General features: G+C 40.6%; 1 protein-coding gene across 9 annotated transcripts in view; it reads right to left on the bottom strand.

Annotated features, from left to right (window-relative positions):
• Positions 1–11,156: 11,156 nt before the first annotated feature.
• LOC144014030 (cyclin-dependent kinase 17-like) overlaps positions 11,157–26,668 on the bottom strand; it is a 51,168-nt gene continuing 35,656 nt past the window's right edge. For 7 of the 9 annotated variants that reach the window (XM_077513514.1, XM_077513515.1, XM_077513520.1 and 4 more), the window contains 13 exons: positions 22,730–22,786; positions 22,534–22,648; positions 22,365–22,459; positions 22,213–22,275; positions 22,024–22,147; positions 21,239–21,359; positions 19,718–19,815; positions 19,487–19,592; positions 18,037–18,079; positions 17,846–17,936; positions 17,688–17,765; positions 16,996–17,117; positions 11,157–14,559 (listed from right to left, as the gene is read on the bottom strand). In XM_077513514.1, the coding sequence (XP_077369640.1) occupies positions 17,014–17,117; positions 17,688–17,765; positions 17,846–17,936; positions 18,037–18,079; positions 19,487–19,592; positions 19,718–19,815; positions 21,239–21,359; positions 22,024–22,147; positions 22,213–22,275; positions 22,365–22,459; positions 22,534–22,648; positions 22,730–22,786 (1,095 nt within the window). In that variant the 3' untranslated portion in view covers positions 11,157–14,559; positions 16,996–17,013. The remainder of the gene's footprint in view (positions 14,560–16,995; positions 17,118–17,687; positions 17,766–17,845; positions 17,937–18,036; positions 18,080–19,486; positions 19,593–19,717; positions 19,816–21,238; positions 21,360–22,023; positions 22,148–22,212; positions 22,276–22,364; positions 22,460–22,533; positions 22,649–22,729; positions 22,787–26,668) is intronic. The other 2 variants (XM_077513518.1, XM_077513521.1) reach the window with 1 other exon arrangement.

Genomic DNA, 26,668 nt, shown 5'->3' with positions numbered 1-26,668 from the left:
CTCTCTACGAGGAACTTCAAAAGCTGAATAAAAATATTAACTTTGTGAAAGGTCTCCCTGATTCTTTTGAGGATGAAAGTTTGTTTCCAGCGCGTCAAAGTCATTTGGTTATTCTGGACGACGTCATCTTTCAGGCGTCGGACCACCCTGAGGTCGTAAGAATTTTTACCCAATATAGACATCATAGGAATATGAGCGTCATCATGTTAACGCAGAACATTTTTCATCAAGGTAAATACAGCCGGACAATCAGCCTCAACAGTAATTATATGGTGTTGTTTAAAAACCCGCGTGATAAATTACAAACGAGTGTTTTGGCTAATCAGATATTTCCCTCAAAGAAAAAGTATTTTTTGGAAAGCTTTGAAGACGCTACCAAAGACGCTCACGGGTATTTATTAGTGGATTTAACCCCGACATGTCCAGATCAATATAGACTGAGGACGGGCTTACTAGCTCATCAGTGGCCTACCGTCTACATACCCAAGACTTAATAAGATGTCGAAGCTTTTAAAAAGAAATGCTCCGCTGCTCAAAATTTTGTTTCACGCCAAGCCCAAGAAACGTAAAGACATACTTTTGCGCGGTCCCGCTAGCTTGGTGAAAGCTCTCTGCGAGATTGCTCTAAATCTCTTAAAAGGTCACATACCGCTGAGTCCTTCGCAGTATAAGAGGCTAAAAAAGCAAAAGAAGGTGATCAGAGAATTGGCCGATAAGAAAAAAAGTCTGAAGAAAAAACGGGCGGTCTTGATTCAAAAGGGTGGTTTTATCTTACCCTTGTTGGGGGCATTCGCCCCTGTCCTCGGAAGTCTTTTAGGCGGTCTAATAAATAAATAAACTTTAACCAACATGAGTTTGAGAACAGCTCAGAAAATGTTTCTTGTCTCACCTCACCAACTGGAACGTTTAAGCAGGCCGGAACCAACCATTCGAGAGACGGCGGAGCGTAATTTGGATTTTAAAATGAAGGAGGTCCTAGAAGATAGTTCTCTAGACCAGTATGAGAAAATTAAAAAGTACCAATCCTTGATGCAACGATATTTAGGGTTGCTCAAACAAGGGGAAAACGAACGACGACCAATCAACCTGACTCTACCTGCTGAGACATCAAACACATCCCCATCAGATGAAGCGACGGGTTTGGAGAATGAAGCCTGGCTCGACATCGTCCAAACAATCCCTCCTCGTTACCGTAAAAACGCCGATTATGTTTTAAGAAAACTGTCTACCGACGAAAGAGGTTGGACTCCTCGCAGCGAATTCATCTTCAGAGGTAAGCCCGTCAGAGGATCCCACATGACTGATTTACTCAAACATCTCATCGGCAAGAATGTTTCATCGCAAGGTCCTAGAGGTTGGAGCGAGTTTCTACACACCCTCTCAGAACTCAATATACCCGAAACAACGGTTTCTAACCCACATGCACGCGAGGAGTTGAGACGTCTAAAAAACGGCTCATATACACCTAATCCCATTGTTAAGGAATCTTCAAACGGGAAAAAGAAAAGAAAACGGACTGCTTCGACTATAAAGTGGGAGGGGTTTTAAATATGACACTTATTTTATGTAAGGAAAAACACATCACTCTGTATTGCCTTTTAAATTGCTTTTATTGAATAAATGATTTGAAAAACATAATCCGTTACAGACAATGACATTTTTTAAATTTGTTGAAAGAACATGATTTTTGTCCTCCGCATGGTTTGCAGGTAAAAAACCGGTGTCGCCGAACAAAAGCAGATACCATAGCATCATTCTTGATTACATCGTCGGTGTAGCAGTCCATCACATCCTGGTAAGACTCTCCACACCCTCTGTGGCTCAGGTAGTACACACAATGAGGGCCGCAGGCCGCTGACAGTTCGTGTTGTAACTGGCGATTATGGTAAATTATACGGTTAGAATACTTTTCCAGAAAAGACTTTATACTTTGTGGGTAATATTTAAAATCAGGGGGAAAGCCGAAGGGGTCGAAAAAAGATGCAGAGTCGTCCTTTTCCAAGGTGAGAGCCAACCAATGTTCTCCGGGTTTAGAGCGGGGGTGTGTATTAACTATATAGTATATGGGGGGCGAGGGTTTCAAGGAGGATAACTCGTCCGAAGCGTAAACGCCTCCAAATAAATGTCCTTGTAAACGTGTCATCAAACTCTCCAATTCCCTTCCGTTCATCTCCTCAGTAATAGTCCATTAACACTTCCCTCTTCGAGTTAATTTCTAAAATAGAGTCGTAACAAGCGTACACAATAAGTGTGGCGGTATGGGGAAGCGGGGTCCTGAATCTCATCTCCAATCTGAGTGTACCGCTGGACACAGGGGATAAAGCCTCTGTGTCCTGGCTAGGATTTAGATTAAAGGCAAACAGAGCATAGCCTTGTTGAAAGTCTTCGTGGTCTATACTTAGAGGTAAATCTTTTAAAAACCTCCCCGTCGAGGTAAACAAGTTATGAAACTCGCGCACTGCGTTTCCTGCGTTAAATTGGGGTTGAAACGCCTTAGATGGGATCTGCCGCCCTTCTTGAGTTAGGGCTAGGTATTCAATATTGTGGTGGGCAAAGTTAAAAGGATTTAAATTCTTCCGCCCCACAAAAGCGCTGTGATTGACGAGTGCTAAAACCACATACTTTGGCGTATGTCCCAAAAAGAGATTGTCTTGATGGCAGATCCTCGATAACTGGGGTATAGAGTAAGTCTTTACGTTGATCCTCGATAGGGGGTACAGCGCGTTGTCTTTGTGGAGAGCCGCTGCGTGACCCAAAGAAACGGCCGGTGCGACCGCTACTTTTTTTACAAAAAGGGTGGCTCCTATTATCTTCAGAGAGCAATCAGCGTCGGGGGGACTCATTAAACAAAAATCATCGCTGGCTCTTGTTAGCTTTAGCCTTAGATCCACGTTATTTAAGAGGTATCTCTCACAAAAGAAAATATCCGAGTGAATGGGGCCTAGGAGTTGAAATTCCCTGGACCCCTCAATCAATTGGGCTCTGTGAACCAGCCCTTCATTAACATCGTTGCCCGTGAGCGATGTTGAATCCATCCGCCCTCGTGTATCTTTGAAGAACATGGCTGTGCTAAATTGGCTTTTGAGAGAATCCTCTGAAAAGTTTAACAATGTTTCAATCATAGCTCTGTAAGGGTGAGTAGCGCTTGATTGTGAGATGAGTCTATCCCCTAATGTAACATCTACTTGGGTAAAGATTGTGTTTAACGGATAGTTAATGATGCCTACGTGGTCGGTGGGGCCCAGATGAGAGCCGTCTCTGTGTGTTACTCGCAAACGCAGGTAAAGCATTGTGTCCGAGAGATCCATATATTTAGAACCGTCCCCCGGTATGAAGAATTCAATGGGTCCTTGCTCCGTCAAAGCTGATAAGGGTGAAATTTCGACGTATTGGCTTTGTTCTATCGAAAGTTGGGTCATTGGGGGTGAGAACAAATCTAATTCCGACAGAGTGCATTCTTGCGACTTGTGATGTAAAAGAGCCATTTTCGTCAGATTGTTTAAGAGAAAATGTCGGCGTTGCTTCTTCGGCGCTTCCTTCTTGAGACTGATTTCCTTTTGACTGCACGCCTACGCTTTTTATGAGTAACCAGTCTCTGACCTATCGGTCTCCTCGAAGGTCTTCGAGCCAAAACCATTAACCCGGATCCATCTTGATTCTTTTCTCTTCTCTGTATTCTTTCCATCGCACGTCCTGCTACATCCATGGCAATATTTTTAGCCGCCGACTGCAGGTGAGGTTTCGCTACTGTAAAACCTTTTTTGACTAAAGGTACGACAAAACGGAAAAGTTTAGAAAAAATGGAGCCCAAACCTCGCCCATATTGCACAGGGGCCCCGTGAAAACCCGGAAGCGACCCTCCTGCTTGGGTTTCGTAATAATTAACAAAGCGATACAGGTCAGGGTGTGTCTCCATCACGACCATTGTTTTTTACCTCGGTTTAAAATGCAGGGTAATAATTATCTTTCCGTATTTAAAATTAACCGGCTGATTCTGATCCGTCTTAATCTGTATTCCTACTTCTTCAATATGTCTCCTACTAATAGGCAGGTAGTAAGCAGGGTTGAAAGTTTTAAAAATAAACTCCCCGTATCTCCCTTCGATCGGAACAGTCCTCAATAACGGAGCATAGGCATCCCCTACCGTCTGGTGTTGCACCACGTCTGTATAAACGTATAAATGGTATTGACCCGCCTTTATATCGGCTGGGTACGGGGCAGGTAACCAATTAGGTTTTATAGTAAACCATTGTCCTTCCTTCATACCAAGTATGTAAGCCAACGGTGCATTAAAGCGGATCTTATAACATCCGGTTGACGACATCCAAAGAAATTTCCGCATATTAATATCGTAATGGAGTAAAATTTGGTTGCCTATTTTATTTTTTATAATATACAGAACCGCCTCTCGTAGCTTGTCAAGATCTTCATATTCCCCGGATGTAATATCTAAGGTGTGGGTTACAAATTCGTTTTTATCAGACCCCCTAGCTGTCTCGGAGTTCTTTGCATCCTTAGCTTTGGAAAGCGTCATATCTTTTATATAGAAAGTAGTCTGGTTTTCGGGTACGTTTATCCAACTACGAGGGTATGAAATCTCAGTCAGGGCCACCTCCCAACTTCCTTCGAGATCAATGTGTTGGGCCAAATTCACTCTGAACTGTGAGATTGTGTTGTCCGTATACACATCCATACTAGCGTTAGAAGGTAGAGTAACGTAGAATCCTCCATCGTGTAAGGGATCCATGCCGGCTTCTGATACAAGTTGTATTTGAAACTCTTTTTTAAACGTCTACAATCTGAGAAGCGGGGACCCAGCTATCGAATTTCGAGGGCCATCCCTTCCAACGAACGAGGAATTGTCTCTGCCCCCTCACCGTGCGCCTTTTAAGGATTTTCTCAATATGGAATGTGTGGTCTTTTGATACGCTCACCTTCTGTAATTCACCTTCGTAAAACGATCCTTCTATGACATCCCCGTCATAATCTTTCAGTTTGTAGACGGGTGGAAAACGAGGAAGACATTCAGATATGGTAAACAATTCGTCCGTAAAGCTCTGCTCGTATTTTTTATCAAACACTCCTCTTAATTTAGATATCCTCACCACATCTCCTGTTTTAAAACACATTTTTAATTTCCCACTTTGCTCTATCGGCATATTACCGTATAGATTCTGGAAAACCTGTTGAGTATTTCCGTCAGTAACTTGATTGGGCTTCATTTTTATACTTTTATGGTAGCTTTCGTTATAACTACTTACTAAATCTTGTACGACGTCGATATACCTGCGTGTGTTTCTGGCCGTAAAATATCTCCACATTCTAGTTTTTAAAGTTCTATTAAACCTTTCAACAACCTGGGCTTTCAGATCACTGGCAGTAGCAAAATGAACAATGTTGTGTTTTTTCATCAGGTTCTGAAAATGTCTGTTAAAAAATTCTTTACCCGCGTCGGTCTGTATTTTTCGAGGCGTCCCACTCTCAGACAAAACAGATTCAAAAGCTTTAACTACCTGCGGAGCCGTCTTATCCTTCAAAATGCGTACGTAGGCTTTTTTGAAAAAACATCGATGACGGTCAGTAAATATTTAAATCCATCGTTGACGCCAGCCAGGGCCTGCATATCGCAGAGGTCTGCCTGAAATTGATTCAGCGCCCTTGGGACAAAAACCCTGTTTCGTGGGAAATTGATTCTAGCGGGTTTGTGTAAGGTGTAGGCATCTTGCTCGATTAAGAAACCCCTGACTCGATCACGATTTACTTTTTTACCCGTAACATCCTGTACACCTAAGTGTAAACGCTCTACACCACCAAAACTGGCCGGGTGTGAGGCATCGTAGTAAAGCTTCTCCATACACTTCCTCTCAGCCATCATCATCAGAAAATGAATTTAAATGATATATGCAACGATTATTTATTGATAAATTCACACAGACATGACTTCTTTTGTTTTTTTTTGGTTTATTACATGATTTCCATAGTATAATCATACACAATAGTAAAAATGATTACATGCATAATGCTAAAAGGCAATACTAAGAATTAATATACTCAAGGACTCGGGATAAGACATAGGGACTAACTTTTAATTCAACGACGGTTTGAAATTCTTTTAATTCAACAGGTAAGTCTAAAGGGTAGTTATTTTCTAGACAGTATTTTGCAGAATCAACAAACAGAGTCAAAATTGTTACCAGGTGACCTACACCCACGTCATCACACCATGCATCCAGAATGGCTTTAATTGTATTGGCCAAACCCAAATGACTCTCGTTCACAACACGTCTGACAAAACAATCCCAAGATACATGAAATAGCGAATGAGACAATGATCTGACTTTTTGCATAATCAACAACATTTTGTCAATTCGTCCGTCTCGGTCAGAAGTATGTAGAATGGTTCTCTCCAGAATGTCCGCCCAATTACACAAACCGTAATATCGAAACAACAATTTTCTGAAGATATTCCCCATCGTGTGTCTCTATTTAGAATTGTAGTACTTGTCCAGCAGAGTCTTGAGGTCGTTCGACAGCGATCCGGGGCCTTCAAGGGCGTCCAGTTGCTCGAGCTTGTCGAGTATCTTCTTCTCTTGCTCGAGATCTAGCAGGACAATCTCGGCCGCTGTCTTGACCTTCTTAATGTCGGTAGTCAGATGAAGCAAGTTCAACATGTAATGAATGCTGGGGAGGAATTTAGGCGTGCACAACAATGCTATCACACGATGATAATGTTTCCTAAAATACTCATCATCGTCTATTTCTAGACACTGGTGCTGCCTCTGGCTGGGATGGTTGATTAAACAGCCATTACATTCATCTCTACTGTATTTAACTATAACTTGATTGAGGAGATGTCCTATAGTCTGTTTTATACAGTTGTACTTATCCCGACACAGCCAACTGTCCGGGGGCCCGTTCCAGACAAGGTCCCAGTCCTTGTCAAGGTTTGTAGGTGAAGGCAAAGCTGTTGGCGGGCACCCCTCCACAACGTCCCCGTCAGAGGTTAGTTGCTGCTGAGGCTGCTGCTGCTGAGACTCCTGAGGCTGCTGAGGAGGTAGGTGTTCATGTCGGGTATTGAGTTCCTCAGGAGTCATCAGCAGTTGTGAATACTCCAGCGAGGCAATGTACTCATCGGTCAGCTGCACTTCTTGAGAGTTCTCCGGCGGAGGGGTGTTCTCGTCGGCAGTCGCGGGGTACTGAGAACAGTCCAACTGCTCTCGCTCAAGGTGGGCCGCGGCTGCCTCAACGTCCTTTCCCTCCTCAAAGTCAGAGCTCTCTGTCTGCGTACCTTTTGAGACTTTAAGCCGCGATCCTTCCACCAGAGGCACCACACTCCGGGCACCCAGAGGCGTCCACGATGTTGCCAGGCGTCTGGAACTCTGTCTGGTAGGAGGCATCGTTGTCGTCGTTGGCTTTTTCAGGCAAAGTGTTGTCCGGCTGGAGACTCCTGCGCTTATATTACATAGGGGCGGTTATATGGGAGGGATTTGTTGTAAAGAGGCGTATTTTCCGATTGTCTAAGTGGTAGGGGGGCTGTCCTTGAGGGGGGTTGGCTTATGACGTCAGAGTAGGCGGTTCATAGGGGCGTTGACTACTCAAACGTCAACGCCTTCCTTACACCCACAATGTTTCGCCAATGCCGGCTGTCCAAAAAGAGGGTGGAGATTTTTTCAGAGTGCGCATCCATCCTCTCATTCCATTCAGCCAACGGTAGGGTCAAAACCCTCAAAAAAACACCACATTCAGTGTTAAATGCTTCCAAAGTAAAAAACAGTTCATTCTGATTTGTGCGATCACCAGTCTCTATCAGGTTGTTAGAATCAATTTTCACCTTAAAAAACCAACGACCTGTAGGCGTTGTCCTCGAGACCCATGTAAATGTTAAAACATTCCATGGTTCAGACGACTTCATACATTCTTTCAACACTCGAGGTACCAGTTGATTTAATATACCCCAGTCATTAGAGTTTAGAGTCCCATAGCCACTAGGTGATGTATTTTCAACACCGTCCATGCTAAAATACAGACACAGCTCACCCATCTCGTAAAGGAAGCGGTATCCCCATGAGGCAGATGGATCCAAAGACCATATTTCCTCCAAAGACTCTGCGGGGGGTTTCTGAATACGTCGCAAAAACATCTGCTTCTTACGCGGCGCATCCAAAATCGAGTCGGTCCCAGTGCGTCCCATCTGCACTGAAACATTTGTCTCGCTGATTACATTGATTTTCCCCGCCATCCTCGCTGTAGCTCTATTGGACTGTTGAAGCGCTTGTTATATCCTTTTTACCCATACTAAACCACTCCCTCCGATCACGTCATTCAATCTCATTATTATTCATTATTCACTCAATCTAGGGGGGCGTGCACCGGATCCGGAAGTTAACCAAACAATTAGCATTTGAACCCGGGTCAGCCATGATATCTGCAAAAACAGGTAGGAACACCACCTACACATCATCCATCTTCATTAAGGGGTCATTAATCTTCATTAAATGACATCAGGAAGTCATTAAGGGTCATTCATCTTCATTATATAACACCTGGAAGTCATTAAAGGTCATTCATCTTCATTAAACGACATCCGGAAGTCATTAAAGGTCATTCATCTTCATTATACGACATCCGGAAGTCATTAAAGGTCATTCATCCTCATTAAACGACATCCGGAAGTCATTAAAGGTCATTACCCCTCATTAAATGACATCTGGAAGTCATTAAAGGTCATTAACCCTCATCATATGACATCTGGAAGTCATTAAAGGGTCATTAATCTTCATTAAATGACATCAGGAAGTCATTAAGGGTCATTAATCTTCATTAAATGACATCAGGAAGTCATTAGGGGTCATTAATCTTCATTAAATGACATCAGGAAGTCATTAAGGGTCATTAACCCTCATTAAATGACATCAGGAAGTCATTAAAGGTCATTAACCCTCATTATATGACATCTGGAAGTCATTAAAGGGTCATTAATCTTCATTAGGGAGGGGTCATGACCCATACATGACCCCCCTAATCTAATTAAGAATGTCATCCATCAAATTTTGACAGAAGCGGCCTTGTAATATTCTCTCTCTTGTCTTTTAATGGAGTTCGCTAACAAATGGTCACAAAAAGAGGCGGGGAAATAGCAACATTTTGGCTACAGTAGTCATAAACACAGGAGACATCTTTTAACAATACAACTTTTACAATCACTACTCTTTGAAGCTTGTTTACTGCCTCGAAGGTTGTTTACTTTCTCACATTCCACTGGTTTGGAGGTTGAATTGACTTGCAGGAGCTCCAAACAGATAGCGAAATGTTGAATAAATGCTTTACAAATAATTCTATGTAATAAAAAAGAAAACATGGAATAATATATCCATAATTACCCTCACAAAAAAAAATAATGTATTGATTTTTTTTTTTTTTTTTTTTTTTTTACTGTAATTGGGGTAGTATTTTATCACTGTTTATTCATGTTATATTTGAAGTGATGTACAACTGCACTGTGTCCTGGACTCCTGGTCTACTCATTCAGTGCCAGGACAGCCATTTTCGGGCCCTCTTTTACCCTAACACTTGAAAAGAAAAAGAAAAACATTACATACAGTGCTTAGCATATGTGCATACACCACCTTTGAAAATTGTAACGATTTTATTCAATATCTCAATGAACATAAGAATAACTTCCAAAATGTTGTCTTCTGTAGAATATGCGGTTAACTCACAACATGAAAGTAAGGTTGTAATAGAATGCATAGATTACAAAATTGTCAGTTTAATCAAATTAACTAATGCAAAACAATGAATGCATCCCACAACAAAAACAACATCAAGTATTTTCTATGACCTCCATGACTGTTATGGATAGCAACTTGTCTGCTTGGCCTGGGATTGACAAGTTTTGTTTACGCAAAATGTACTTTAATAAATGTAATTTAAAAACAACTTTGTTGTTGTTGTTGTTGGTACTAATGAACAATTCTTGTTTGTAATCAATGGCCCACATTTGGGGGAGTATTTTGTAGTATATGGTCACATAGAAAATCTTAATTCTGACAGGAAATTAAAGGTTCTTACAAACCTGCTTATCTGTACTCATTTATGGTGAGCACTGTAGTGATTAGGGGTGTTAAAAAAAATCGATTCGGCGATATATCGCGATACTACATCGCGCGATTCTCGAATCGATTCAATAATCGGCAGAATCGATTTTTTATTTTTATTTTTTTTTTTTATATTTTTTTTTTATTTTTTTTTTTTAAGGATTCACACCTTGAGCATGGAAGAATGTTATATGAACGGCACATTAAGCCTTAATATTTTTATTTTAATGCTGTTCAAATGTGAAACAGATTGCAAACTGTTTGTGTACAGTGGCTCACGGTTATAAGCCTCAAGTTTTAGATAAATATATTCATACAAATCTTACAGTGTACATGTACAAATTTACTGATAGTATTTTCTAAATTTGAATGGAAAAAAATCGCAACAATCGACTTATAAATTCGTATCGGGATTAATCGGTATCGAATCGTGACCATTCGTATCGGGATTAATCGGTATCGAATCGAATCGTGACCTGTGAATCGTGATACGAATCGAATCGTCAGGTACTAGGCAATTCACACCCCTAGTAGTGATTATAAAAGAGTACACACCCTTGTTTAGATGACAGGCTTTTGTGACATAAAAAAAAAAAAAATGAGTCGGATGGTAACAACATCTACCAAACACATATGGGGAATGTTTTATGGTCCAATGAGAGCAAGGTTGAACTACAGTATTTGGCTATTTGAACATCATAATGAAGTCGTGTTGTGGCAGCATCTTTTGACAGCTGGAACTGGGGCCATAGACAAAGTGGAAGGTATTATCAAAGGTTTAATGGGGTGTGCACAGTGGTGCAAACAAATTATTTCAGTCATTTTACTTCTTATCTTCAAAAGATTTAAAAAGTACAGCTTTTATTAATGGAGAAAAAGTTTTGAAGTGATTTTTTTTTATTATTATTACCACGAAAACTACATTTCGTTTTCAATTTGCTGTGACGATAAAGAAAAAAAATGATTCTGTGTGTGGTGATCATTATCAGATAGTAAGTTAGACCACAGTCATAGATATAATCCACAATATTTGAGACTGAAATATTTAAAGACATCCAATGTTAATAACACAACTTTTATTTTGAACTTGATGTACACATCTCTTCTTCTCCTCAAGTAACTGCTCTGCACAACCAGACCTTCACCATATTACCACCATTATGGCTTTCACTGGAAAAACGCCCCCAAAAAATAATCCAGGTGTATTTATTGACCCTTTCGAATTGCCAACCTTTTTTTTATTTTAACCACATTTGCATGTTAAACAGCAAAAACATAAACATCCTTGTCACTTTCTTCAAATCTCACAGTTTCATCATTCACATTCGCCCCTCTATATAATCACTGTCACCCTTATTACACCCTATCTTGGCTTTTTTATTGATTACAGAAATATTGCTATGACTTTCATTAAAGAAACACAAAAAAAGGGCAGAATGTGAATAGCTGTATCAAACCTATACACGTCTCTATATATACAAAGTGAGCGATCATCTATGTACATGCTACATACTGCCACACACCAGGTCGGGTAGTAGTCCTGACCGGCGCAGACCCGGGATCGTGTCTGGGTCGGAGCTGATCCGAGGTCAGCGCCAGAAGACCGCGACACTCCGATCTTTCGCCATAATCCATCTCAGCGATACAGTACATGTTGACACGTTAGTTTACCGATGAGTGAAACGGTTTGTGTGCTTGGAGGTTTCTGGCAGCTAGAAATACAAAACAACATTGCGCCACAGTGCTTCAAGTCCCGCTAACTACTCGGTGATCTGCTTCTACACAGACAATTACGCCACTGGACAAGTTTGTCATTTTGGCCCCGAAGCACCGCATCACATTGTTGTTGAATTGAATCCTGTTTTGATTATCGTTGGGCTCAATGGGATGGCTTGGTGTGATGATTATTAGCTCACATGGCATGCAAACATTGGACTCATTGGTGATGTTGCTTTTCGAGCAACTTCACATCTGAAAACGTGGTCGTGTGGAATACACAAACATGCTTCAAGATGGTTTTAAATACGCACTAGGTCAGTGGTTCTTAACCTTGTTGGAGGTGCCATCAGTTTTCTATTTCTATTTTGTTTTAATCATATCTGGCTCTCTTCACCTTGAATTATTGTCCTCCCATCTCCATGCATCTTAAAGGGACATTCAGCGATCCCTAGCGCCATCTAGTGGTGAACTAATAACTCAGTTTTAAAAACCATTTGTCAACAGTACGCAAAAAAAAAAAAAAAAAAAAAAGTTGTATCGCATAAACGTATGTTTTTAGGTAGGTCTAGTCATCACTATTATATTACATCGTTGTAGTTTCACCTTACTAGCGCTGCCATGTTTCGCCGCCATCTTCCTGCTTCGGATGTCCAAAACGACAACATGGCGAATGGTTATTCCATTGAGTGTCGAACCCAAGGGGTCATCTGCAGCTTACATTCCACAGCTGTGGCCTGCAGGTGGTCGTCACTAACTCCCATGATTCGGGCCCGTCGCTTGTCACTTCCTGCTTTGCTCTCGCTAGCTTTTACTAGCTATTTTTTTTAATAGCTCGACCCTCTAGCCGCTCTTGTTAGCCACTGCAGCCTATGGCTCTGACTAACTTCCGCTAACCGCTCTTGTTAGCTGCTCCGGCTAATTCGGCTTCACAACAGCTGGTAGACTTGCGAAATGTCGTCTCCCCGTAGCGTGCGTGCTCCAGCGTGCGTCTAATGCTGTTCTTTGACCACTAGATGGCGCACACACTGGATCTTTAAGATGGAATCCAGGGGCAACAGACACAATGAAAACAGCAAAGGCCCCAGAATTGAACCCTGTGGAACACCATATGTTCCATTATACTTTGTACATGTGAATTGATATTGCACATATTCGTCCGACCACTTTCTTTTTGTTTTTGCTCAACATAGTTTGAAGGGATTACAATAATAAAGAAATTTCTACAACTACTTAATTCCCTGTAGCACAGATCACCTGCAGCCAATGATGGCCAAATGGGGCGTATCATCACAGATCCCTGGGATTTGATCAGACCCAGGTTAAGAACCACTGCACTAGGTAGTCTCAATAACAAAAGAACGGGGAATGCAAATAACCTGCACATCACTGGGGAAACTTCATAATAAAGCCTTGCGAGGGGATATCAGGGCAATGTCATCTGCTCTAATGGGATTCACGGAGGTTCAGCCTCCACCTTGCAGCACCCACAAAAACGACACAAGCAATTAAGTCCTGAGCTCGAGGAATGTGCAACACGTTCCCAGCCAGTCGCCAACTATAACAGCGGGAGCACAGCAAAGACTGAGAAATACCATTTGTCGGAAATACCATTGCTTCTTAGAAGTACAAACTAAGATCTTATATACAAAATAGGAATAAAATCAAGTGTAAAAATAGACACTGCACATGGAGCTGGTCTCGGAGAGGATCGGGGCTGTTGAATCATCGACTGGTGATCCAAAGAGGTAAAAATGAGGTGCAAAGAACAGTTCAACAACAACGCCTGTATAATTACACAAAATAAATTGTGAGTCAAGGCAAAAGGGGTATCTAAGGATAAGCAGGTGAGGACTTGTACACGTTCTTTAACTCATCGGCCTTACAAGTTGTTGACTGGAGCTTTACAGTGCCCAAAAATGTAGTAGATTTTCAATGATTTTATTTATTTTTTTTGGTTTAACTTTTAGATTCGCTATCACAACTGTCTGAAGCGTACTTATAACCCAACTTTGGCAGATGAGGTAAAGTACAGCACTGACAGTGTCTCTGACCTTTAGTGGCCAGTAAGGTGCTAAAGTTCATCTCTGTAACTCCACTGATACACACATCGAACTTTCAAGTGAAACAAAAGCGCTTGTGTTTGTGTGTGCGCAAAAAGCCAGCGGCATGGAGCTAGAGAATGAAGCTAGTGTGTGTCATGTGATAAAGGGCCAAGGTGAGGTGCGATATATCGAGTTTGGATTGCGGCTGAGGCCTTTTAATGAGAAAAGACAACAGCTGAGTCTCTTTATGTACAGCAACAGTCCAGAAGAGTGGGAAGAGACTCAAGAATAAGGACGTTGTTTTGGAATCTGGGCCACTGTCACTCTTGCGCCTTCTTCACAGTTCAAGTCCACAACAATACTGCCCTCATCTGGAGAGCAGCCGTAATAGCAGCAAGGAGAATCATCAACTCTCCCGTTTTTCCACACATTTTTAAGAGTCCTTTTTTTTTTCTGTCTTCAGGGGAGAACATTTTTTTCTGTAGTCGCGCACGTGTGAATTCTTCAATCCCAGATCTGTTCATATTGTGGACATGTGAATCGTTTCGAGTGAAAGAGTGTGTGGCTCCTTCAGTGCGCGTGGTGTGGTCGCTGAATGTTTGTGTCTGATAGGACTGCTCCTCCGGTCGTGGACCTCCTCACTTCTGGGGGCACCCGACACCACTAGAACAACACACTCTGCCGTCTGCCCTTCCCCTGAGCTGTGAGACACACACACACACACACACACACATAAACATGTTGGGCAAACACGCAGATTTCACATCATGGGAAATTGACGTGTCATTATTATACCAACATGTGATCAAGCCCATTTTATTCCCACAGCATTTCTGGGTTTAGCTACCAGAACTGCCTCAAGGAGACAACTTCATCCTTTTCACTTATTTAGTCATCTTAAATGGTGATCAAGATTTATTACTGATATGTTTTGAAAAATATTTTCATGTTTCATGTTGGGGAATAAAAATGGCAAAAACAAATATTGGAGCAAAGCAATTGTTAACAACTCCATAATGAATGAGGTGTTGCCAAAATTGTATCACAAAATATAAGATATATAAGTATTTCTTTACATGTAAATATACTCACCAGCCACATTGACCTTGAAAAAGTACATTAGTGATTACTTGCTTTGAAGAGTAACTTTGAGGGATACTTGACTCATTAAGCCATTTTTAGCAGTGAAAAGTTAATATTTTGTTCAAAATTAATTTGATAACTTCATTAGTTTTCATGTACAGTACAATTAATAACTTTAAAAATGATTTTTTTCTCCACTTACTGTCAACTAAGGATGACATCACCTGTGTTGAGGAAATAGGTGACAACTCACCTGTTTTCTGGGTTCGGTCAGCAAACTGAGCTATGATTGGTCGTTATCTGTTTCCTCAGCACAGGTGGCATTTTCAGTCAACAGCAAGTGGCAAAGTTCGTTTTTATAGTTATTAATTGTTGGGCTCTGGGTGAAGGAGTGGAACGTCTCTAGCCTTTGGTGCTGGTTGGTGTGGGGTCACTTCCCCACCTGGGAGACCACTTTTGTTTCTGCACTTGTTTGTGTCAGTGAGTGAGTGTATTTAAAAAAATAAAAATAAAAAGTTAATAATTGTTCATGAACAATAATGAACTTCCATCCATCCATCCATTTTCTTGACCGCTTATTCCTCACAAGGGTCGCGGGGGCTGCTGGTGCCTATCTCAGCTGGCTCTGGGCAGTAGGCAGGGGACACCCTGGACTGGTTGCCAACCAATCGCAGGGCACACAGAGACGAACAACCATCCACACTCACACGCACACCTAGGGACAATTCGGAGCGCCCAATTAACCTGCCATGCATGTCTTTGGAATGTGGGAGGAGACCGGAGTACCCGGAGAAGACCCACGCGGGCACGGGGAGAACATGCAAACTCCACCCAGGAAGGTCCGAGCCTGGAGTCGAACCGGAGACCTCAGAACTGGGAAGCGGACGTGCTAACCACTCGACTACCGTGCCGCCCAATAATGAACTTATCACAGCAATTATAGAGAAAATATCTTCTTACTGTTGAAAATGGCTCAATGATCCTTGACTTACTTCATTGATTACTTATTTCATTAAAATAACTAAGATTGCAATTAATAGTTACATTTAGCATATAATGACCACCCTGCTTACATAAAAATAACAAAAAGATAGTTTTTTTTTAATTACAAAATGTGAGTTAACATAATTATTTTAATTTAAAAAAGACAAGTCTTCAGGATTGTCACGTGAGTGTTAATTTGAATACTCCCACAATGCATTTTACTATGTTCAATACCAGTTTGTTTAGTGACTTTAAAGTACTATAGTGTTAGGAGTTGTACTCCTGTTTTTTTTAAATTAATTAACCATTAATTTTCAATAAAATACGTACGTACGAGAGGTAACATGGCTGAGATGTGTTGTGTGCTGTTTATTTACAATTACTCTTGTTAATTACTGCTCACTACTGCTTCCTGCAGGCGGTCAACCGCACTTGTTGGTAATAGTGTGAAATGGCACACTGTAAAAATATTGATGATGTTCATGGAGATTTGAAGAGTAATTAGCCTGATTGCTTATGTGTAAAAAGTAAAAATGTTAGATTAGTCGTTTCTCCAGAACTTATTTTAGAGTAATGTAATAAAGTCAAACACTGCAACAAAACACACACTACATCCATGCTACTAATGTAAAAAAACAAAACAACAACACCATTTCAGGCCCTTACCTACAGGCTCAACAAAAAGACTACACATCTCACTGGAGAAACCTAAAGAGGACTTCAAATAAAGAAAGAATCAAATGACTCCCCATCAGATTGCTTTCTTTTACTAGTACAATGTTGTTCTTTTCATCCCTGACAGGTTGGGAGCAGAAACAAAAGAGGATGATGCGGTAAGTGAAAGTTGAGACGTGGGTGCAGGATGTGAAATATGAAGAAAAGCTGGCGCCAAAGGGGAAAAAAAAGACAAACGTAAGGAGTACGTGAGATTAACTTGGACCCACAAACGGAATGTAACATCACAACAAAAGAGCGAGGGGAGACGAAAAAGGGGGCAAAGTGACAGTTAAGTGGAAATACAACCAAAAAGAAAACACGATAGAGACAGTGTGAACGAGACCGTTATTTACCAGAATGGTAGCGGCAACTCAGCCAGTGGAAGTGGAGGAGAGATTGTGACTCTGAGGCCTGGGATTGGCTGCTTCTCTCTGGAAGTACTGCGAGGGCGCGGAGCCTAGCTTATGGGCCATCGCTTTTTAGGGCGGAGGATAAAGAAGTATGTGGAGTAGGGAGCACAGGGGAGACAGAAAATATTTAGGAAAAGATGAACATTGCGATAGAAGAGAGAATGGGTGCAGAGACAAAGAAAGGGGACAGTTTTTAAGGACAAGACAGCAGAGATGGAACAAAAGAAAACACACAGAGTGTGAATTTGTTGGTTTGCTTGTGTACATTTTCTAGGTTACAGTTCTTGATGGAGAGTTCGTCCCAAACCTATTCTACATCTACAAAATTAATAGTCATCTTCTTGTCTGACTGCTTCTCAGACAATCAGTAACTTCCTTTCCTTTTCTTCAGCCTAAAGTGCGACATCTCCATTGTGTCTTACAAAAGCCGCTGTTAATATCACAGATGAGGAAAAATGAACAAATGTAAGACTAGGACGTAGTGCTCTTCAAGTATGACCACACAGCAGCATGGAAGACAACCAAAAACAAAGAGGAAGAGAGAGAAAAAGAGTGTCCTGCCCTTGTCTTACCCCCCCCTTAAATATTCTCAATGTTTGTCTTTCTCTTCTAATTTGGCATCTCAAGAGACTTACTGGACTCTGGGTAGACCGAGGATCTCTTCCCGGGGTCTTTCTGGAGCTGAATGCCTTTTATGGAGAAGATTGATGCAGCTGAAAACAAAACGACAGGAGGTGAGATGGTGCAATGCGCGCAAGTTAGAGCAGGACTTGCTTCCAAGTCGTTGACTCACTGTCAGCCAGGCTTTGGACCTGCTCGCCCAGAGTTCTGAAATACGCGTGCCTGAGAGCATCCTCGGCCGATACGCGCTTTTTTGCCTCAAACTACAATCAAACACAGACAGAGGAGGTGATTAAAGGGTCATTGTTTATAGGTTCATTTTTATGAACCTCAATCACGTGTACAGTGTAGTATGTTGATTACCTGCAAAAGCACTGAGAGCAAGTCATGACCATCGTTGTCTATCCTGCATGCCAGTAAAGAACAGAGGGGTCACTGAGGTCAAAGTATCATTCCGTGGTGCAGCACTCCCGTGGAGGAACTACATTCACAGGCCACTCCATGAAACATTCATTCACTTCATATTATCATTTCTATGGGATCACGTTGAGAACTGTTGCTAATATTTCAGCCCTATATTGTTAAAATGGAAGTCAACCTCAAACATTTCTTGACAATAATATCTGATCTGTCACCTCACTAGTCTAAACATGACATTCTGATTAATATTACATTTGTGGAATATGAGTTATGAAGCAAAATCCAGCCGTTTGTATCCATGTCAGGGGGCGGCCATTTTGCCACTTGCTGTCGACGACATCGCAGTTGCTCAGGTCTCAGTTAACAACTAATCACAGCTCAGCTTCAGAAAACAGGTGAGCTGTGATTGGTTGTTGCCTGAGCCCCGAGCAACTGTGATGTCATCTTCAGTCGACAGCAAGTGGCAAAATGGCCACCATCTGATACTGAAAAAAAGAAACTGCTGCATTTTGCTGCTTAACCCATATTCCACTAACACAATAGTAACCAGAATACCGTAGTGGGGCAGCATAGAAGATATTGTTGCCAAGAATTTTTTTCCCCTTTAAATTAGTACCTCTTTGCCAGCCTAAATAAAAATGAACCTTACTATCCTCAAGAAGATTATCTTGTGGTCTGCAGTGGGTAAAGTGTGATTTTCTCCCGATAAATGAGTTGTGCCAATAATTTGAAATATCAAACATGCTCAATATCTACAAGCAAAAATCTGTTTTGTCATGAATCCATGACATGGAACGGGAAACAAGACGCGCTCCGACTGAAGAACAAAGAAGCAGCCGTTGAATAAAAACAAACGTGCCGCTACTCGATGTCTTTTTTTGGAAAATGAGTGGGTTCCCCTGATGGCAAGAAGAATTTTGCAAAGCAAGTCTTGACGACATCATCATTGAACAAGCCTCATGCCTCAGGTCCATTGAGAAACAATTGATGACTATCAGCCCAACATTTTTTGAGATCACGTACGATGATGGGAGATTTCTGCCCGGGAAGACGTTTCGAGATTGGTGGTGGAACAGAATCTTTGTGTGTGCTGTTCTCTGTTGAGATTATCTGAGCACACCACACACACCATGACCTAAAACTGTTAAATGTCTGATTTTTGTCTTCATGTGGTGTTTGTAGCAGATAAACAATCTGTTAACATGTGAAAAATGTGCATACCAGAACAAATACAACACTAAATCAACACAAAACTGTGAGCACTCATTGTGAGCAATGTTTGAATGACAATGAATAACTCAATTAACAATGATCAATTATATCAAATGTTGTGATGTTATTATACTATGCATTCCTGTTTGTGATTCCTCTACTTGTGTGTACGCACACATACCTAGGAGCGTGGTTAACAAGCGGCTCTGCGTTGTATTTGGGGAAATTATACGTCTTGAACTCTTCACTGGTGCTGATGCCAGGCCAGGTCTCTTCAGTGGGGGTGCCTGGGCAAGTCAACAGTTCAGTTTATTAACCGGTTGCGGGTCAGCATAGTCGACACTAGCATAAAATGTATTTAGCCAGGAAAAAAAGAAAAAAAATCAAATCCCAGCTCCTTGTGTAGTCTCACCGAGGATGCGGAATATGAGGTGAAGTTCGTCCTCTACTGTGGACCCGGGAAAGAGAGGCCTGCCTGTGATCATTTCATAAAAGATGCAGCCCACACCCCTGCACAGTGACAAGCACAAAAGCAGAGTGATTGATGGAATGTTTTATAATGCACACACGAATAAGTTCATAATGAAAAGGTTCTAGTCTACAGTGTACATGTATTGATTGTCACTCACAGTGCAACACTGCAAGGTTATATGGACAGGGACAAAGCCGTGTCTGTGTGCCAGAGCTCACAAATGCGCTAGACTACTCAAAAGCAACACTTTCACATGAATATACCATATTTCTCAGACTATAAGGGGTTCCGGGGTATAAGTTGAAATGCTAAAGAAGAATGTGGATGCCGTATGCTAAAGAACATTTATATGTTAGTATTTGCGAACTATCAAAAGAGAAAACGGAGAAGGAGAAGAAGAAGAAGAAAAAGAAGAAGAAAAAGGAGGAGGAGGAGGAGGAGAAGTTCGGCAGCACGGTTCTGTTCTGTGTGCTTATGCTCAGTTTGATTTGGATGCAAAAAAGCAAAAAAGCAAAAAAGCAAAAAAAAAAAAAAAAAAAAAAAAGGAGAAGGAGAAGATGAAGGAGCAGAAGGAGGAGAAGGAGAAGGAGAAGGAGAAGAAGGACAAGAAGAAGAAGAAGGAGGAGGAGGAGGAGAAGAAGAAAAAAAATAAGAAGAAGAAGAAAAAGAAGAAGGAGGAGAAGAAGAAGAAGATGAAGAAGAAGAAGAAGAAAAGAAGGAAAAAGAAGAAGAAAAAAGAAAAGAAGAAGAAGAAGAAGGAGGAGAAGAAGAAGAAGAAAAAAGAAAAGAAGAAGAAGAAGAAGGAGGAGAAGAAGAAGAAGAAGGAGGAGGAGGAGAAGGAGGAGAAGAAGAAGAAGATGAAGAAGAAGAAGAAAAGAAGGGAAAAAAAGAAAAGAAGAAGAAGAAGAAGAAGAAGAAGAAGAAGAAAAAGAAGAAGAAGAAGAAGAAGAAAAAGAAGAAGAAGAAGAAGAAGAAGAAGCAGCCACCACAATAGTGATTTACTATTAGCAGTATCAAAAGGCATAAAACTGAACAGGATTCTACATTTGGACACAATACGACGCGGGATTCTAATTAAGGCAAGCCATTTTAAACTATAAAGCACAACTCTGTAGTTGGAAGCGGAAGGTTTAAATCCAAATGAAACTCGTTCTAGAGTGCCAGTCCAAGTTCTAATATTAATATGTACAAGTCACACATGGGTAGTCACAGGACCAGCCAAGCTATGAAAAAAAAGTCTGACTTATAGTCACTGTTTGTGTATTTTGTTTAATGGCAAGAGTGTTTAAACCTGATCTAGTGTAACCTCTCACCCCCTTGGTTTCAACAGCAAGGCAAGAAAGCAGCCTACAGAATGATCAAACCACTTGAAACAGTCTGTTCTAATCCTTCCCAGTGAGGATTTAAGTTGAATTTTCATGCCATAAACATTAGATTAACATAAATATGAAGAACACTCACCACATGTCTATGGGCGTGGAGTACTCAGTGGAGCCTAGAAGCACATCTGGAGGTCGGTACCATAATGTCACTACTTCATTTGAGTACGTCTTTGTGGGGACAGACTTGGCCCGGGCCAAACCTTGATTAAAGAGGGGGAAGCAGCACAGAATAATGGAAACATTGACTTAGCTGACCTCTGCATAAGACACTGACAACAGATCGAGATTAGTTAAACATTCAACATTTCCTGCATAGTCAATGTTAATATGAATGGTTGTCTCGATGTGTCAATTTGGTGATTGATGCGATAATTTCATGGTGTTGTCTGCCTTGGGCAGTCGGTTGGAAGGATAAGTCCCCCTTAAATGGTACAGAAAAGTGTTATTGTCACTGCAGTATTGGAGAACATGTCATAATGAATTATCACCACCAGAAGGCAGAGCTGAGTGGACTGTTTCTTTACAGGACAGTACATTCCAGCTGTACAATAATACACCAAGAACAAACAAATAAAAATAAAATGATAGTGGCTACTCAAAGAAAACTTGCTTTTTGGTTCATATATTGAACCACAATAACCCCCGCCAAGCTGCTGTTTACAATCATAGACTAGAGTACGGTATGTTAACTGATGATAGTTTGTAGTATATTTACAGTTTATTAAACTCTTAATACAGGCAATTTTAAACATTTTTAGGCAGTGTCATATAATAGGAATTATAACATTCTAGTTCTCCGCGACCCTTGTGAGGAATAAGCGGACAAGAAAATGGATGGATAGTTCGAGTAAAGCAGGACTGTACCAAAGTCTGCAAGTTTCAGCTCCCCTTTCTCGTTGATGAGCAGGTTCTGGGGTTTCAGGTCCCTGTGGAGAACCTTCCTTCGATGGCAGTAAGCCAGACCTCTCAACAGCTGGAATAAGAAGATCTGGAGAAGCAGAGAGAAGGAATCATATAATCCATTTTCTCCCCGGTGCTGACCAAATGACATACCTTGACATTGTGTACACTCATTATGCTCCCACAGTCGTCCATGTACTGCTTCAGGTCTTTTTCCTGATCAGACAATGCAATGTTGACATTTAGATTCGCGAAACGCATAAAATAAGTATGATGCTACATGTGCAGTACGCACACACACTCACCAGATACTCAAACACGAGTGTCAGGCACTTGTCAGTGTGGATGATGTCATGGAGAGTGACAATATTGGCGTGCTTCAAGTCTTTCAGTAGAGACACTGCAAGGAGGAGACAAACACAGCATCAGTCAAAGCCAAATAACAAACAAAAGCTGCCGGCGCTGGTGTCAAACCTTCTCTGATGGCTGTGCAAGGTGCACCCTCTTCGTGCTCCAGTCGGATCTCTTTCAGAGCCACTAAGTTGTCTGTTAACTTGCTTCGTCCCTTAAAAACTGTAGCGTACGTTCCCTGGCAAAATATGCAAAAGTACGCTGAGTGTTCAGAAGGAACATTGTGCAGCTACAATTTGGCAAAAGATTCTCATCTCACCTCCCCTAATTTGTCCAGTTTGATGTAGGTCTCAAGTTTCCCGAAGCCAATTTCAGACTAAAAGAGAGAAAAAACATTTAAAGAAATGGATAAAAGTAATTTAGCGTGATCCCTCACAGTGTGTTACTTCAGACAGAGACTCAGATTTTTTGTTTTGACTTGCGAGCGCAAATGTCAGATAAAAAGCTGGCTTCAAAATGTGTATTACTACTCCCAGTGGAAGTTTACGGTCAAACTAAACCAGTCCTTGTCAAATAGGGGGGCAGAGTGCGAACCTACCCGGGTGCATGTGACCCCAGGGAACATGTTTGTTTTGTTTTTTTCCCCCCGTACTAGAATAAAGTGTCATTACACATCCACTATAGTAGGTGGCAGTGTTGCTCTCATTGTCAGAGTGCGCAAGGAGTATTAGCTCAGAGGTGAACTGACAATTTTACAGACAAATATCTCTAACAGTCAGAGACAGTGGAGAGTTGGGGGAGGGGTGCGGATAAATATTTTCTTCTTTCCTTGGGGCATTGCAAAAAATAATAAAACTAATATTGCACAATAATACAATGTTCATGACATTGTGTATTTAAAACACATTTCCTTTCACTAGCTTAATGCTAACACACAATGCAAAACGCCACAGACAGGCTAACGTGTAGCATCAACCCTCTAAGCCAATGATCAACACAAACAGATGTAGAGCAAGACCCTCAAGCATTTTTTTTTAATCCTCTGAAAAATTGCAGCAGTTTACTGAGTCGCTTACAGTGGTTGTGAAAGTCTTCTTTGTTATTGTACTATACGGAACCCAGTGGTCAAATCACATACACCAGAAGGATGCTTATTATTACTTTTTTTTTTTTTTTTTTACATTCAACTTAATTATGTTATTATAACTACATGTTTTTATTAAGTACAATATCATAAAGTGCGCTGCGATTGGCTGGAAACCAGTTCAGAGTGTACCCTGCCTACTGCCAGCTGGGATAGGCTCCAGCACCCCCGCGACCCTTATGAGGTAAAGCGGTTAAGACAATGGATGGATTATAAAGTGCTATATTCCTCACCAAAAAATGTTTGTTTGTTTTAAATGGAAGAATTGTCATTACCATTCATTTCGATGATGATCGATGAACGAATTAAAAGCATACTTCACTTATTTAGCCCATTATAGCAATAAAAAGTTAATATTTTGTCTATAGTTAATTTTATACTTTCATTATTTTTCACATACAATTAGTACGTTTCAGAAACACATTTTGCAACTTGCTGTCGACTGAAAATGACATCACTAGGGCTCAGGTAACCAATCACAGCTCACCTGTTTCCTTGGTTTGGTCATGTGACATTTACAAGCTGAGCTGTGATTGGTTACCTGAGCCCTTGTGATGTCATTTTCAGTCGACAGCAAGATGCAAAATGTGTTTTTAAAGGTACTAATTGTACATGAAAAATAATGAAAATAACAAATTTATTATAGGCAAAATATTAATGTTTGACAGCCAAAAATGGCTAAATAAGTAAAGTAAACCTTTAAAGTTGTATCTTAAACTTGTATTGCTCCTGCTAGAAAAGAACACTTCCTTACTATTGTTGACGATAAATGGAAAGTTGCCGATGATTGTTTTAGAAATGTGAACAACGACGTGCATTTGCGCTATTCTAATAAAAGGCAATTTTCTAATTGTAATGTATACTATTAAAAATGAGAGAATAGAGCATATAGGCGCCATGGTAATACTTAGCATTTATCAGTATATGGAAAGGGATGAATTCATTACATCTAAATGAAGATAATAGAGACATGACAGTATAAAATATGTCCTCTGGTTTTGAGGTCATGACTAAGAGACGGGTGCAGCAATATCACGCTGTGATAATAATGGGCCACAATCACACCTGTAAGGTTGGGGAGGGGTCTCCAGTGACCAAATTGGCCGATGAAGCATGTGATCTCCTTTAAAAGACAACTCCAACTGTCCACGTGTGCGCGGGATGCCACACGAGCAACACAGTGACTCATGCGTGTTCAAGAAATCGGAAATGTGGCAGCACATAATGGGAAGTAATGTCCTGCTGCTTGTCCATTTGTCTGCTGCGGCTCAACTCGAGCTGTTCTCCGAACCCGATTATAACGGTGCGTCACCATTTTCTGTATTCCACTGCACGTCCGCTCCGGTGACGGCTGTGCGCACGTTGTAGCAAAATGGAAAGCAACATAAAACCAAGCACAACAATGACATGTATTGTGCGCTGGGAAGGGAGTCCATTACCAGGCCATCCCTTCATTTATACAGTAGAAAGGGTTTCACTGTGTGCGACTGATAAAGTGTGATGGGGGAAGAGTGTTCAGACGAAGAGTGCTTGCCAAGAAAAGAGGTGGCTACAGGAAGTGTGGCATGCTTTTAATAAACACTGGCTATGAGATGTGATCAGTGACGTAGTTTGAGATTTAAAAAAAAAAAAAAAAAGACAATTTAAAAAAAAAAAAAAAAAAAAAAAAAAAAAAACTTCCTCCCTCGGCTAGTGTCGCCCACATTCTTCACTGGAGTGTTGTGAATAATTGATTGTTAAAGGCAACAAGCAGCTACGAAACGGGATAGCAAGCAAGCACCGTTGCTTGAATTACAGCGAGTGAAGAAAGATCTGATGACGGTTTCAAACGGGCACATATGTTACGTGACACCTGACGCTTGCTGGTGGTTTCGGTAACAAAGGACGAGCGCACTCAAAAGTCCACGGGCCATTACCATTTGTGCGCTTGCCATTTCTGGCCTTACATTTACTGATCACAAATGTGACTGGGCAAGCGCACAAATCCATTTTGAATGTGATCTGTCAGGTGGATAAAAAAAACAATTCTGTGTCAAGATGTATGTTTTTGATTAGATTTTGTTGATGTGTTCTGTTGCATTTTCCCTACTTATCAATTAATCAATTATGCAATTAATCAAAATCCAATTTCAGTTTCATTTACCCTGCCAAATTACGTAATCAGCATAATCGTAAAAAAAAAAAAATACTAATTTTTGAGTTATTTAAATTTATACATTTGCACCTTTATTTTTTTTTAAATGAACTAATTTAATACATTTTGTTTCATCCAAAAGGAACTTGCATAATTAGTGTTTCAAGTAATTTTACGTCTTAATATTTTTTATTTGTTTTTTACGTTTAAACATTCTCTTGTTTTGTACCAAAAAAAAAACACCCTACTGCATAGTGCACAAGCTCCACTTCAAACTTCAAGTTTTTGCCAACATAAATCAATCAATCAATCATTCAATAAATAAATGAATAAATGAATAAATAAATAAATAAATAAATAAATAAATAAATGCAGCATATATTGTAATTTCTGTTTGGTCCAAAAGGAAATTACATAATTATTGTGTTTCTATTTTTTAAATTGGTTTTAAATATTTTTAAATGCTTAAACATTTTCTTGTTTTGTACCAAAACATAAATAACCGTTTGAATAATCATGATTTCATGTATTGCCAAAGTAATTGTTATTATTATTTTTTTCCATAATACAGCAGCTCTAATTTTCCCTGTATCTTTTTTTCATGTCTCGTTTGCTCGTTTTGTTTTCATTTCCACCTGTTCTCGTTAGCCCTGCTCCTTGTGTTAGCCAATCACTCCCTTCGGACACCCGTAGCTTATTCAGGTGTGCCCCGTTGTCTCGTCAGTTTGCTTGTATACAGTTCCCTGGATTCTTTTAGGCTTTGTCAGTTCGATGTTGCTGTCATGTTAACTTAGACATGTTAGCTTTCATTTTATCATGACTTTATTCCCTGTTTTTCTTGTTACCTTGTTTTGTTGTTGTTTTTGCTGATTTGGTGTTTTAGTTCCATAACATACCTCATTTGTTTTTGTTGTTTTCCTTTTTTTTTTTTTTTTTTTTAATAGCTACTTCTGCATGCTTCCCTGCATTTGGGTCTTCCA

The sequence above is a fragment of the Festucalex cinctus genome, chromosome 2, assembly GCF_051991245.1.
Source record: "Festucalex cinctus isolate MCC-2025b chromosome 2, RoL_Fcin_1.0, whole genome shotgun sequence".
In the NCBI taxonomy this organism is placed as follows: domain Eukaryota; kingdom Metazoa; phylum Chordata; class Actinopteri; order Syngnathiformes; family Syngnathidae; genus Festucalex; species Festucalex cinctus.
The sequence above is the reverse complement of the archived record's forward strand: the minus strand, read 5'-3'. Positions and strand labels throughout refer to the sequence as shown.